General features: G+C 37.7%; 1 protein-coding gene across 1 annotated transcript in view; it reads left to right on the forward strand.

The window, feature by feature from the left end:
- The window catches only part of LOC135157596 (uncharacterized), a 32,333-nt gene extending 18,685 nt beyond the window's left edge, over window positions 1-13,648 (forward strand). The window contains exons 3-6 of the mRNA XM_064113869.1: window positions 8,828-8,924; window positions 9,671-9,830; window positions 10,895-11,167; window positions 11,542-13,648. Of these exons, the coding sequence (XP_063969939.1) occupies window positions 8,828-8,924; window positions 9,671-9,830; window positions 10,895-10,974 (337 nt within the window). The 3' untranslated portion in view covers window positions 10,975-11,167; window positions 11,542-13,648. The remainder of the gene's footprint in view (window positions 1-8,827; window positions 8,925-9,670; window positions 9,831-10,894; window positions 11,168-11,541) is intronic.
- Window positions 13,649-14,362: the final 714 nt, after the last annotated feature.

The following is a 14,362-nucleotide window of genomic DNA, read 5'->3' on the forward strand; positions in this document are numbered from 1 at the left end:
AAAAATCCCTTCAAATTCCACACCGTCTGGTATCCCTGATCATCAACGTCTTCGTTTTGCTTCGTGGAATGCATATTCTATAAATTCTAAAAACAAGTCTACTGCTCTATGTGACTTTGTTATTAGTCGTCGATTGGATATCTTTGTCTTGACTGAGACATGGTTAACTGGTGATCATCGTGATTCTCGCACCCTAGCTGATATTAAGAACACACTTCCTAATTATTCGTTGTATCACTTACCACGCGGTCACTCGAGATCTGGTGGTGTTGGTGTTCTCCTTCGTGATGGGGTTAAGATGAAACTCAATGTTGGTCAAAGTTATAAATCTTTTGAACATTTGGACATGAACATTAGTTCAATGAGCACTTCATTCCGTTTAGTAGTCATTTATCGCCCCCCCCCCTCCTAATAAGAAGAATAAACTTACTAGCGCAATGTTTCTGGAGGATTTTGGTAGCTTTGTTGAATTGCTTTTGTCACAACCTTGCAAATTTCTTCTGGCTGGAGATTTCAATGTCCATTGGGACTCGGCAGGAGATTCTGAAGCAATTCTTTTCCGTGATATGGTGACTGCTCCTGGTTTTATGCAACATGTTAATGCTTCTACCCACATTGCTGGTCATACTTTGGATCTTTTAATAACTGATAGTGATGATTCTTTTGTTTCTTCCGTCTCTATTATTGAAGAGCTTCCTTCTGACCACGCGGCTGTGAAGTGCCTCATTGATATTGCCCACCCTCCCCCAATGAGGAAATTTCTGTGCTATCGTAAGTTACGCTCCGTGGATATATCGTCTTTTAAATCTGACTGTGCGTTCTTCTCTTACAGTCTCTCCTACTAGTGACCTTGATTCTTTAGTGGCCCAGTACAACAGCGTACTCCGGAGTATACTGGATCATCATGCACCAAAGATAGAGAAAGTAATTGTTGTTCGTCCTCACTCCCCTTGGTTTTCAGATTCCCTTCGTGTAGAAAAGCAGAAAAAACGGCAACTTGAACGGAAGTGGCGAAAGTCTGGTCTGACTGTTGACAAAGTCATTTATCTAAAGCAGTTTAGCGTTTATCGCGACCGTTTGTCAAATGCCAAATTAAACTATCATATTAATGAGACCTCCCAGTGTGATGAACGCAGCCTTTTCAGTGTTGTCGAAAAACTTTGTCATGGTAACCAGACTCTTAAGCTACCGCAGCATGAGAATCCTAAGGAAATTGCAGACAGATTTGCAGATTTCTTTGAGCAAAAGATCACAATGCTGAGAGCTAAAATTGATGCAACACCCCTACCTCCACTTTCTGTTCGGTTGCGTGAGGCCAGCCATTCTTACTTTGCTTCGTTTGACACTATAACACCGTCGAATATTTAAAAAATAATGAGAAGCGCTTCTAAGACATCCTGTGATCTTGATCCATTGCCATCTTCTGTTTTCACTTTGTGCATCGATGAACTTCTTCCTGTGTTGGCAGTTATCATAAACCAATCATTGTCAACAGGTGTTTTTCCTCATAAATTTAAGGAAGCTTCAGTTCGACCCTTGTTAAAGAAACCACATTTAGATCCAGAAGTTTTGAGTAATTATCTTTTGTATGTAAGCTCATTGAAAGAGTGTTAGTCAGTCAAACTACGAAATATCTTGATGAGAATAATTTGTTTAATTCTGCTCAGTCTGCATGTAGAGCTTTCCATAGCACTGAGACAGCCCTAGTCCGTGTCCAAAATTTTATCTTATGTGGCCATGACAAGAAGCAAGAAACCGTTTTGGTATTTTTAGACTTTTCTTCCGCTTTTGAAACAATCGATATTTGTTTATTGAAGCAAAGGTTATCCTCACAGTTTGACTTTGGTGGTACTGCTTTGAAGTGGTATGTATCTTATTTATCTAATCGTTTCCAGACTGTGTCTGTTAAATCTGTGAATTCTGACAGACGTAACCTGTGGTCTGGAGTTCCACAGGGCTCTGTGGCTGGTCCGTTGATTTTTACAATGTTTATATCCCCCCTTCAGGATATTATAAGGGCACACGGTATTTCATGTGTGATGTACGCTGATGATGTTCAATTATACACCACTTTTAGTGCTAGGGATCGCTATTGATCTATCCAAAAAATGGAAGATTGTTTGAAGGATGTTAGAACTTGGTCATTTCAGAATAAGCTTTCTTTAAATGATTCTAAGACTGAACTTGTTCACTTTCATTCAAAGTATTGTTATGATGTTCCGCAAATTAGTGTAAGGATCGGGCAGTCTGTAATTAAGCCTTCAAATATAGTGCGGAATCTTGGTGCTGTCATGGATTCGTCCCTTTCCATGTCTCAAAATGTTGATGTTATATGTAAGTCTGCCTTTGTAGCTTTAAGAAAAATAAGTAAAATCCGTAGGTTTCTTGATCAGAATACATCCCATCGTCTTATTCATGCTTTTGCCACATCTCGCTTAGATAATTGTAATTCCCTTCTCTTTGGCCTTTCTACAAAAATGACCTCAAAGCTCCAGCGCATCCAAAACACCGCGGCTCGTCTTGTTTCATGTGTCCCTCGTTCTTCCCACATTACTCATGTGCTTTGCAAACTCCACTAGCTTGCTATTGCTTCTCGTATCACCTACAACATTCTTCTTCTTGCTTTCAAGTTATATCATGGTCTAGCTCCTTCATACCTTTCTGAACTCCTTCCTCGATATCAGCCAGTTTGAGTTCTACGTTCTGCTTCTCAATCTCTTCTTTCTCGATCTCATACTTCTTACAAACAATACGGTCAGCAATCTTTCTCTTATGCAGCTTCATTTCTTTGGAACAATCTCCCCCTACAAATTCGCAATGCTAACAGTGTTAATACATTTAAAGTTATGCTTTTTAAATCTTAAATTGATCATATCATATGTTTATTAGCCCATTTGATGGTATCTCTTTATTCATGATGTTGTAAATTGTAATATTAGTTTTGATACATTTTGTTGTGCAAAGTATTTCTATTTCTGTTTCCTTAATACTTCATTTTCCTTTCTCTTAACCGCTTAGAGGCAATTTTGCGGTATATAAAATTGTTATTATTATTATTATTATAAATTGACCAGAATATTTTTCCTCCTCCTCTCCTTCACTTTTTTCCTCCAGGGAATACCCCCCCTCCCCCCCCCCCCCCCCGGCTACGGCCCTGCATATAAGGTAGTCTGAAATTCAGACATCCTACATGTAAACAATTAACTTGCCTACCATTGAAATGTGATATGACGTCGAAGACCAGATAAAAAGTGAGTTTACACGGACGCCGACAATAGTGAAGGACATTATTTTAGGAGATCTCTGTACTAACCCGATCGCCTCAGCTCACCCGAACACACCCATACCCAAACACAAACTCACACACCCCCACACTCTGACAAACTGTGATACAAGTAAGGGTGTTATTGATTAATATGCCCTATATGTGGCGAAAGTTTGATCTGCCGGGGGTAGGGGGCCCTTGTACCACAAAAAGAAAACCAGGTAAATGCTATTTTTCCAATATTGGAAATTCCCTTTTTTTTTAAATGTGCCGGTTTTCGAAATAAAATACTCCCTTAAAGTATACATTTCAGATTAGTTTTCAGGCTGGAATATTACCCATTTTCAGCTCGCGCTTCGCACTCTCAATTATTCGATTGGTGAAATATGTATCCTAAAGAGGTCACTAAATGCAGTTCTTAACAGGTTCCTTTTCTGGTCAGTATATTTAAGCTCGCGTTTTGCGCTCGGTGTTAATTCTTTAGTTAGATGCACATCTTTTTAATGACACCAGAAACCTGCTCAGATTTTTTTAATTTTCATTTCTTATTGAAATGCTCTAAGGTTTTAGCTTGTGATTCACGCTCGCAACACTTGTCTCTAAGTCAATTTTAAATCTTCTGAATAATTGTAAATTTTCAACTGATTCATGATCTCCTTAATAGGCGGTTTCAAACCGCCTCGATCACAAGAATCCCCGTTAAATTACGAGAACATATTTGGGCTAAGAAATACCCATTAATTATTCCTGCATTCACACCGCCCCGAAACAAATCCTTCGGGATAAATTCCTGAAGTTAGGAGCATGCGCAGTATGGTCTAATAGGCAGGCAAGGCGCGAGATTCAAAACCACTAGCCCAGCAGCGACCCACGGCTCCCGCGCCCAACGACACGCTGGGCTAAAAGTTCCCGTAAATTGCTTTCACATTGCCAAAATACCTGCGACCTTGGAAAAATCCCCGCCAAAGTTCTCGTAATTTCGCCAATTACCTACTATTTAGCGGGTATTTTCTTTCGGGGAAATTACGCGTAGTTTGCTTTCACATTACCAAAATACCTTGGGCGGTATTCTGAAAACGTTCTTATCTTAATTTTGTTCTTATCTACGTCATGATCTCAAATTGGTATTCTGAAAACGTTCTTATCTTTTTCTTATCTTTTGTTCTTATCTTTTTCTTATCTTGCTTTCCATCAACGAACGTAGAGGGCAGCAACACACGACAGTGTTGCTTTTAGGAAGGTCCACTCGATACGCGCATACAATTGAAGTGCGCGCACAATTTGGTAGGCATGCCAACGAAACCTTGAACCGACGCGATACATTCAGAGATCAATAACAAAATAGAGGTAAAATAACATATTATGACAAGACTAAATTCCAATAATAGAAATAGAAAAATATGAAAACAATTGACAAAAAATGTACCACATTTCAAAATTAAAAATATTACTAGATTATTGTATTTTGTTTTTTTAATTCTTCAGTAAACAGGATTGATTATGCCATCAAATAAACCAATCTGCTAATTTCACCCCGATTTAGTCAAGCTCATTTTGTGACCGCTATTAAGCTCCGCCCCTCACTCAGCGCACTTTTTTAGTAAATTGTAGAGTTGATTTTTTTTTATTTCCTCATTTTCAACATTTTTACTTGATAGACTTTTACAGCAAATATCACGCATAAAAATATTCAATATTTATTTCTGTATTTTTCCTAAAATATTACGTGGTGGTGAAAACAATTTCATGACTTTCGCATATCAACATGATAACAAATAACAAATATACGTGAGGTTAAACATTCTTCACCTATGTTTCGCTGCACCACATTAATGCGCCTACACAATCCAGCAACAGTGCCATCGCTTGAGTGCAAGCGCCGACCGCGCCAGCGCCCCGGCCGGCCGGTCGGTGCGGAGGTAGGATACGGTTGGCTGGTATTTGTGCATGCTAATTGCACAAATTAGGATGATATTATGGAATGAAAAAAGTAGCTGTGACATATACCTTCGTCTCTTGATAGTTCACAAGTCAAGGCCCGTCAAAACATACATGGCTCGACACTGGACCAGATAATTTTGGTCTGTTAATTAGATCTAACTTTAGACTAGGACTTACCTGGGCTTGAGCTTGACTGGTGGCCGTATTCGATCTCTGCCTGATGTCTTGCAAAAAAGTTGGGTCGGATTCGTGGATATCGATTAATTCTTTTATATTTTCAGACTCCGATCTACACTGTAGTGGAAAATTTGGATCCTAACCTTAAACATTTATCGTTGCAACTGGCAGTTAGTGCCACATCAATGACAGATTAAGTCCATATCGTTCAAGTCCATATCTCGCTATGTCGAGTAGCGTCTAATTATCCTGCCAGTCCTGCTAGTGCGGCCAGCATTGCATTTGCGCAGTACGCGCACCGATGTGTCCCGGAAGTTTCGGCGCGGCTATGCCAGAAGATCAAGGTATTGGCTCTCGTGTTGGCTGGTGTAGCTTTGTAGGGGCAGCGAAATTAAGCAGAAAAGAGGTAATTCAGTGTCATCAGAGTATGTATGTTTATTGATGTGCGAACTACAAGAATCATGATTACGTTTTGTCTTCCTTTTTTCAAAAAATAAATTAAAAGTTATAAAATAATAATTAACATTATTTCGTGGAGTTTTCAGTATCCATAAAAAATATTAAAATTGAACAAACGAAAAAAAATCAACTCTACAATTTACCAAAAAAGTGCGCTGAGTGAGGGGTGGGGCTTAAGTGGTCACAAAATCTGAGCGGAGTGGACCTTCCTAAAAGCAACACGCTTGTGTGTTGCTGCCCTCTACGTTCGTTGCTTTCCATCCTATGCTGAGCGCGTAAATTTACTACTCGCGCATATAATACAAAAGCGCGCTAAAAAGATAAGAACTAAATACCGTGTTTACACTTAATCGGCATTTGGTTCTGAACCAATTGCCGATGCAGAATCGGCATTTGGATTGCGTTTACACGTTGTTACAGCTCGCGGTTCAGAACCGCGAGCCGATGCAAAAACCTGAAATGATACGCATACCTACAATATACGTCATAATAAAGACAACGCTGGATCAGTGCGCTTACAATTACGTCACAATGGTAAAGTAATTGAAATGCGCACAAATTGCCGGTGCAGAGTCGGCTTTCTGTTTACACGTAGTAAAAAAGCCGATTCTGCATCGGCTCGCGGTTCAGAACCTACTACTTTGGTGGTGCAAATTGCCGGTTCTGAACCGCGAGCCGATTCAAGTTGCTCGCGTTTACACGCTATGAAAAAGCCGATGCTGAATCGGCTCGCGGTTCAGAACCGCGAGCCGATTCAAATGCCGATTAAGTGTAAACACGGTAAAAATGAAGATAAGTGGTATTCTGAAAACGTTCTTATCTTTTTTCTTTCTTATCTTTCACGACATTTAAGATAATATTTAAGATAGCTAGAGGGTTATCACATCTCACGATGTCCGCGTTTTTTCTTGCTCAAAATCGATAGCCACTAGTAGTAACAAGTACCCACAAGTATTCCTCCCACCCTTTCTTTAATTCACCCTTTATTTTGCCCGTCTCTTCTTTTCTATCCCTTCTTTCTTTCTTTCTTTCTTTTCTTTTATTTATTTTCTCTTTTTCTTCCTTTCTATCTGTCTGTCTTTCTTCTTTTCTTTCATTCTTCAATTATATCTTTTGTTTTATTCTGTTTGAATCTTTTATTTTTTTTTCTTTTGCTTTGTTTCATTTATACTTCATCTTTCTTCATTTTTATTTTCTCTTTTCGTTTTATCTCTTTCTTTTTTTCTTTACTGAGTCTTTATTACTGCTTTCCCCCTTTTTTCTTCCTTTCCTTTCTTTTTCCTTTTTCTTTCTTTCTTCCTTTATTTATTTCTTTCTTCCTTCATTTATTTGTAATGTTTTTGGCCCGAATTCACAAAGGTCGACTAAAGTTATACCCGGGGTATAAAACGCGTCATTTGACGTCATTTTAATACATGGACTAAAGTTAGCACCTACATGTAGGTGCTAACTTTTGCGATTCACAAAGGTGGACTAAAGTTATACCGGGGTATAAAACGCGTCATTTGACGTCACGATTTAGTCAGCTCTTTGGGGTGGACTAAATCGGTGGGTTAGAGTTAGTCCAATGTTTTAACCAATCAGAGAGCAGCATTGCGGTTGCGGAAAAGTTTGCTGCAAGAAAAAAGTTTTTTTGACAGAGACGAGATTCGGTGTGATCGGCTTATCTAAAGCTTCAAATTTCACGACTTCGACCGAGGTTGTAAGTAAATTACATAATTTTTTGGAGCTTAAATCATGATGGAGCCTTCAGTTCCATCTGTAACTATTATTGATAGCTTTAACTTTCCAAAAAGTATACTCGAAAACTTGAAATGGTATCTGAACCATTGTTATCGTCGCGTCTCTTAGCTGCTCAGTCCCAGCCATGTACTTTTGTGTGCGGTCATATCTATGAGCAGTGCAGTGCGAGACGCAATTAGCGTACACTACATAGGCCAGGTACATGTAGGCGTGATTGAAACTAAGGCCGATACTATTTACTAGTTATGTCAGGCAGTGATTTTGAGTGATTTTCGATTTCGTGTGATTTTCATGGAATTTTTGTTGTCCACGATACCCCTGGCCCTGCCAACACAATCTACTGTGCATCTAATTTTGTCTGAAGCAAGGCCAAGACAAGGGCAAGTCAAGTCCAGGAGTCTCAGGAGAGCAGCAATACAAATATTTTTTTTAAACACTACAATATAGAGCCGGTCTAACTTACACATTCTACTCTGGGCTGGCTTTGTCTTGGCTTGGATAGATGGTCAAGCTATGAAGCTTACCTGGTAGCCATGTTAGAGTTAGTCCTACAACATCGTTGGAGTAAAAAATATTTTAATAAGGGTCAACTCTAACTTAAGGCTAAGCCCTGATTAAATTATTTTTGGAAAAAAATATTTTAAAAAGATTGGGTTTCTACTCACCGCTGTTTACTCCAACAGCTATAAATGAGCTGATTTTACTTTTACTAAAACTAAGTTTTACTGACCTTCGGCATCGCATTTGCGATCACTTATAGATTTACGGTGTCGTCAAAACATTAAAAAATAATGGAAATCCTAGGCCTAATTGATAATTTGAGTAGATCTAACTGAGGTCTAACTTTGAAAATCTCTCTTTTGGGGGTTATTTTCTCTACCCCACCCTCTTTGTTTCAATTTTTTTTTCACAAGGTGTCCCAATGTTAAATTCACATGAGACCACAGACAAGTGCATTTGATCTTTAGTCCTCTACATCTGTAGTAGACCGAAAAATATGTTTATTTCTTTCAGGGATATGCTCCCCTGAGATTTCATGTGGCTCCGCAGCATCCCGTCCTGCCAAAAAAAAAATCAGAAAATGTTGAGAAAAAAAAATCAGAAAATGTTGAAAGACTCCTCTGAAACAGCGGATTTTATCAATCTACATTTGTTTATTATTTTTTTCTTTGATTTACCTTGACATTGCAGTATGATTGATGAATAAATATTTTTTTCATTATTTTTTATCTTCCATATCAGCAACAGACCATACATACTCGGCAGATTGTGCTCAATCAAGACAAGGCAAACATGGCTCACAATTTTGAACTGCTGTGCTGTCTTGCAAGAGAGTGAGGTATGCCTTATCAATTCATATTTAAAAAAAATAAATGTCATTAAAATGGCCTTTTTTAATAAAATATTATTTCTGGGATTTGAATTCATCATGTAATTGTAAATGTATCATGTGACATGTATGTTACTTTTTTATTATTGTCATAGTAATTGACAAAAAAGAAGAGGGGGGGAACCTTGCTTGTGTGTTATTAACATATATATTTGTCTACTGGTCACTAGGCTTGTTGATCTCCAATTAATCCTGACATTTTGTTGAATATTTATTTAAAAGAGAGAAAGAAAACATTGTCAGTCTGATGAATGCCCGGGGGGGTAGAAAAAAAGTTTTAATGAGACTTTGATGAAGATTCATGAAAATATGTTATTCGAAAGTCACTCGCAAGCAATAACCTCTATTTGTGTAAACAAAGTTCCATAAAATTAGTGCCTTGCCTTCATTATTAAAGCCAATTGAAAGTGATTCAGTTAATCAGTTTTCATAGAAGCATCTCTAAGACGTGCATGGTTTGATCAATGATGATGATCAGCAACAATTGGCAGGGTTTTTTCTTCACTGTTACAAGTAGGTAAATAGAGAAGCTACTCATGTCAATTAGAATTTTTATCCTATCTTTTTTTTAGGATTTCTGTATAATCTTTCACATTCTGTTCCTCATTTTAAACACTTTTGAATTAAATGAAATTCAAAGAGTAAATTACCCATTCATGGTGACTCTTCAACACAATCTTTCAACTTCCATGCAGATTCAGCAACACATAGAAAGACCACAGCATGGATTAAGAGACAGGAAGAATCCATTTGAATACTTCGAGGATGAACCTCTCAGAGTGGGGTACCAACAGAGAGAACCACACATTGCCTGTCATGTTACAGGTTTTGACAGGACTTTGTTTTATGCCATTGGTGAGTTTTCATGTGCGAACTATAAAGCAGAGGGTAATTGGGGGGGGGGGGTCAAATTATGTTCTATGAAAGTAATTTTCCAGGCCAAAAATGATGAGATTTTGATAAAGAACAATTCGACTAGCAAAAACCATCAATATCGGATGGAGAATTATGAATTGATTCAGTTTTACATAACTTGGGGGAAACAGTTCTGTGTATCTCATATGCAATATTCATATCCCCACTTGTTCGCTAGTGATCTGAAATTATAATCATTAATTTTTCCTCCCAGAGTGTAAAAATGGGATTGACTGCTGATTATATATTTAAGATAGTTATTGCGAGTTCAGAATAATGTAAGGTTCAAGGATTTGAAGTATCTAGTCATGAAAATTAAGTTTTATGTTTTGCTTAGCATGCAGATTTTCCATTGAGTAATTGTCGCCAGAGCAAATATCATGGAACCATTGTACATTCATGTGTGGAAAATGTGTGGATGTGACATCCTCAGGCTATTTCTTGCATATTCATGATAAAATGCACATGTTTTCAAGAAATAATTAATGCAAAACCTAATATTCATTATTAGTCATCCAAATTGTATGATTTTTGTTTCTGCTTTCAGCCAGGAGTACTAGTAACTCCTTACAGGGGAGGGGGAGTGTTGGGGGTATTTCACAGAAAGGTTTTTGTCGGAATGAAACATGTAACCCTTTGGGTTGGAAATAGGTGGGGATTTTATTTTTCTCTCATTTTTTACAATGAAGCAACATGTTTTAATACAAATATGTCATATTCAAGTGGGAAATTATCATGAAGGATGATTTATAACCACCCAAAAAAAAAATATTGGTATGTCATTTCAGCTTAACAGAGATATTCTCCATTTTGCATGGATTGTTATTGCAGTAGATTTTTTTTTTTATGAATCGAAGAAAAATCTCTTTAAGCAGTTCCAGTGCATCATAAACATCAGGTCATAACAGAAGCACAATGTTTGCAAACGTAAATGGTAAAGTATCAATTGGCTTTCATATCAATAAACCAATTACATAACAGCACTTATCATTCGATAATTAAAGGTACCTCATGCAAGCAGAGGAAGCAACTATATCACAGTCATCCGTGTGCAGAATCATCAAAGATTTTTCTGACGCAATAAGCAAGGAGTAACAGTTAATGAAGTTTCCGATGACGAGAAATTCAAACCATCCAGCGACAATTTGATGATTGCTACAGGTTTCCAAGAGTCATAGGTGCTATTGATTGGGGCCAATCCGGGCCATGTCGGCATCAGGAGTCCTGATGGGGAACAAGCCCTGTACTGAGCAGGAAGAACTTCTGTAAATGTATAGGTTGGTATACTCAGTTTTCAATGTGATATTCTCTGTATTCAACACCTACTAGTGGTATGTGATAATGAAGGAAAAATATTTTGGCCCCTACATACTGTCTTTTATCAAGTTTCAATCTTGTTGTTGGTCAAATTTTCTTGTAATTTTATACTCTTAATATGTGAAATAAGACAATTTTAAAGATTTCACTGAAGAAAAAATATAGATAATCTGCTAACTTTCCTATTGCAGGAGAAATGAAAAATAGAAAAAAATGCATTTTGCTTATTCAGGTAAAGGAGGTATTATTTGCTTGATCAATGAAGATATATTTCCAGAAAGAATACCGAAGAGCAAATTTTCTAATATTCATTTTGTTTTGATCCTTATTGCAGGTGTCTGTTGCTCCCCTCTTTGATGAATTCCTGCCGCATTATGTTGTCAATAGAAAAGGATGATGTGCTACGGGTATTAAGCATTCCATTGGATTATCTGTGCATGAAAGTGGACACTTGTGATAAAAATATGGTAGCTTGGTTGATAGGATGTATTCATGCATTCCGATTTATTATTAGTGATCAAATGACCATCTTGCTTTTTAAAAACCAAAGTTCACAACATTTTTCTTGTTTGACAAAAGGTTTGGGTAAATTCCAGGATATAAATGACACACATGATGGGCTAAAGGACCTTTTGATGTTCGCCTTTGAAGCCGCCAGTTTCAGTAAAGAAATCCGAGGGGTGAAATTTTACGAATATCCATGTCCATTAGAATATCCATTCTAATGTGGTCGGTGGAATATTGTTGTTCATTATTGTGCCAGATGAGTGCCCGAATATGCCCAGACGAGCAAATTTGAGTCATATTTCAGGACATATTGCATGTTTTTTTTTCGCATGTCTCCGAATTATGTACTACCATGGACCTATGAAGAGATGGACGATTAACGCGAGCAATTCTTTGGTCCAATGATAGTCACCGTCGCCTGGTTATGCACATCTTAATGAGCACATACAGGTGTTGTAACAATAGCAATTACCATGACTACCAAGACGTATCTGATCACCCAAAGACGGAACAGTTTCCCGGTCTTGATTTTTGTTGGCTGATACCTTGTTTCAGCATGTGCCTTTCAGTCAACATGCTTCATATTTGGAGCAGCAAACTTGAAAAGCAGACGATCTTTATGATATAAAATATGATATTATTCGATCCGCTAACTACCGCTCACACATAAGGACTTCAATAACATTGAGAGACACACGATCTATAAATGTTATGTACCACGTATATCTGGAATATTATGGAGAAACTTGGGAAAATTAAATTTTAAATGGTAAACAATCAATCACAATATTGCCTCTATATTACAATATGAAGACATTTCCCCAAATAAAACACATGGAACTAAGATTACCAAAGGTAAAAAAGAACTGCACATCGATTTTCCATGATTTAAGTGATTTGTTGTCTATTTCGCATATAATTTGTGAAATATAAATGTCCAGTCACGAACTGCTTCCGTCCCTTCTCACGGTGACGATCATTGAACCAAAGAAGACTAGTATGAAGAGAATGTTATTCAGAGGACAATTACAGTCACCTGTTAGTGATTTCATTAAAGGACAAGTCCACCCCAACAAAAACTTGATTTGAATAAAAAGAGAAAAATTCAACAAGTATAACACTGAAAATTTCATCAAAATTGGATGTAAACTAAGAAAGTTATGGCATATTAAAGTTTCGCTTCATTTCACAAAAGAGTTATATTCACAGCTCGGTCGGTACGCAAATGAGGAACTGATGACATCACTCACTCACTATTTCTTTTGTATTTTATTATATGAAATATGAAATATTTCTATTTTCTCGTCATTGTCATGTGAAATGAAGTTTCATTCCTCCCTGAACACGTGGAATGCCATTATTTTAACATTTTGTGCTTCAGGCAAGGAGGTCCTAATCATCACATTCGTAAAAATTGAAATATTGTATAATTCAAACAATAAAAAACAAAAGAAATAGTGAGTGAGTGACATCATCGACTCTCTCATCTGGATGCAACTGGCTCGTTCATATAACTATTTTGTTAGAAATAAGCGAAACTTTCAAATGTCATAACTTTCTTATTTTACATCCGATTTTGATGAAATTTTCAGCATTGTGCTTGTCTGATTTTTCTCTATTGATTCAAATCAACATTTTTCTGAGGTGGACTTTACCTTTAAGTAAGCGATGAATGTCCATGGTACTACACATATAACCAGACCAAGCATATTTTCCTTTATGTATGACCTATAGCTGCGGAGTCATGCGGGAATCATTTGTCTACACAATTGCAAGAGATGTTGAGCAAAGTGCATGCCTGACATACTTTCTGCTGGCAGCTTTTAACCTTGTTCAATGAGATTTTATTTGCTGTTACTCCATCTCATTTGAAACCTCCTTGGCAGTGGCGTACCTAGGATTTTCCACAGGGGGGGGGGGCAAAATCGGCCGCCAAAAAAAAAAAAAAAAAAAAAAAAAAAAAGGGTCTTCAAGTTCGTCAGGGGGGGGGGGCAATAAAGGTGTTAAAGCTCGTCAGGGGGGCAAAAAAGGTCTTTCAAGCTCGTCAGGGGGGCAGAGATATGTTTTTTGTATGGGGTTTGGCTCGTCAGGGGGGCAGACTGCACACCCTGCCCCCCCCCCCCCGTAGGTACGCTAGTGCTCTTTGGTTACAACGCATAATGTCGTAGTTTTTCTAACGCATAATGTCACATGTCGCAACGCATAATGTCGCAGCAAATATCTAACGCATAACGTCACATGTCGTAACGCATAATGTCGCAGCGGTATTTTCTTCAGGACTCGAGCTACGCCGGTGTTGATTTAACACCAGCCCGGTATCTATATCGATCCACACCAATGCGAACGTAAGCACAGACTTGAAATGTTTTATGAAGGCCTTAAAACGGGGCAATCACTTTAAGAATATAGTCATTACAGAAGTGATTTGGAAATCAGGATTACTCTTTGTATGGATATTTATCGGTTTATTGCCATTTCGTCTACTGCCTTTTTTCCCACTATCGCATGGTCTGATATTATTTCGTCTACCATTAGTTAGTCAACTATAAACATAGTCCAATAACCATTTCGTCTAATTACCATCTCGTCTAATAGCCAGTTGGTCCAATAGCCGTTTTGTTTATTATCAATTAGTCTAATTGTATTTT

The sequence above is a fragment of the Lytechinus pictus genome, chromosome 19, assembly GCF_037042905.1.
Source record: "Lytechinus pictus isolate F3 Inbred chromosome 19, Lp3.0, whole genome shotgun sequence".
Taxonomy (NCBI): Eukaryota; Metazoa; Echinodermata; class Echinoidea; order Temnopleuroida; family Toxopneustidae; genus Lytechinus; species Lytechinus pictus.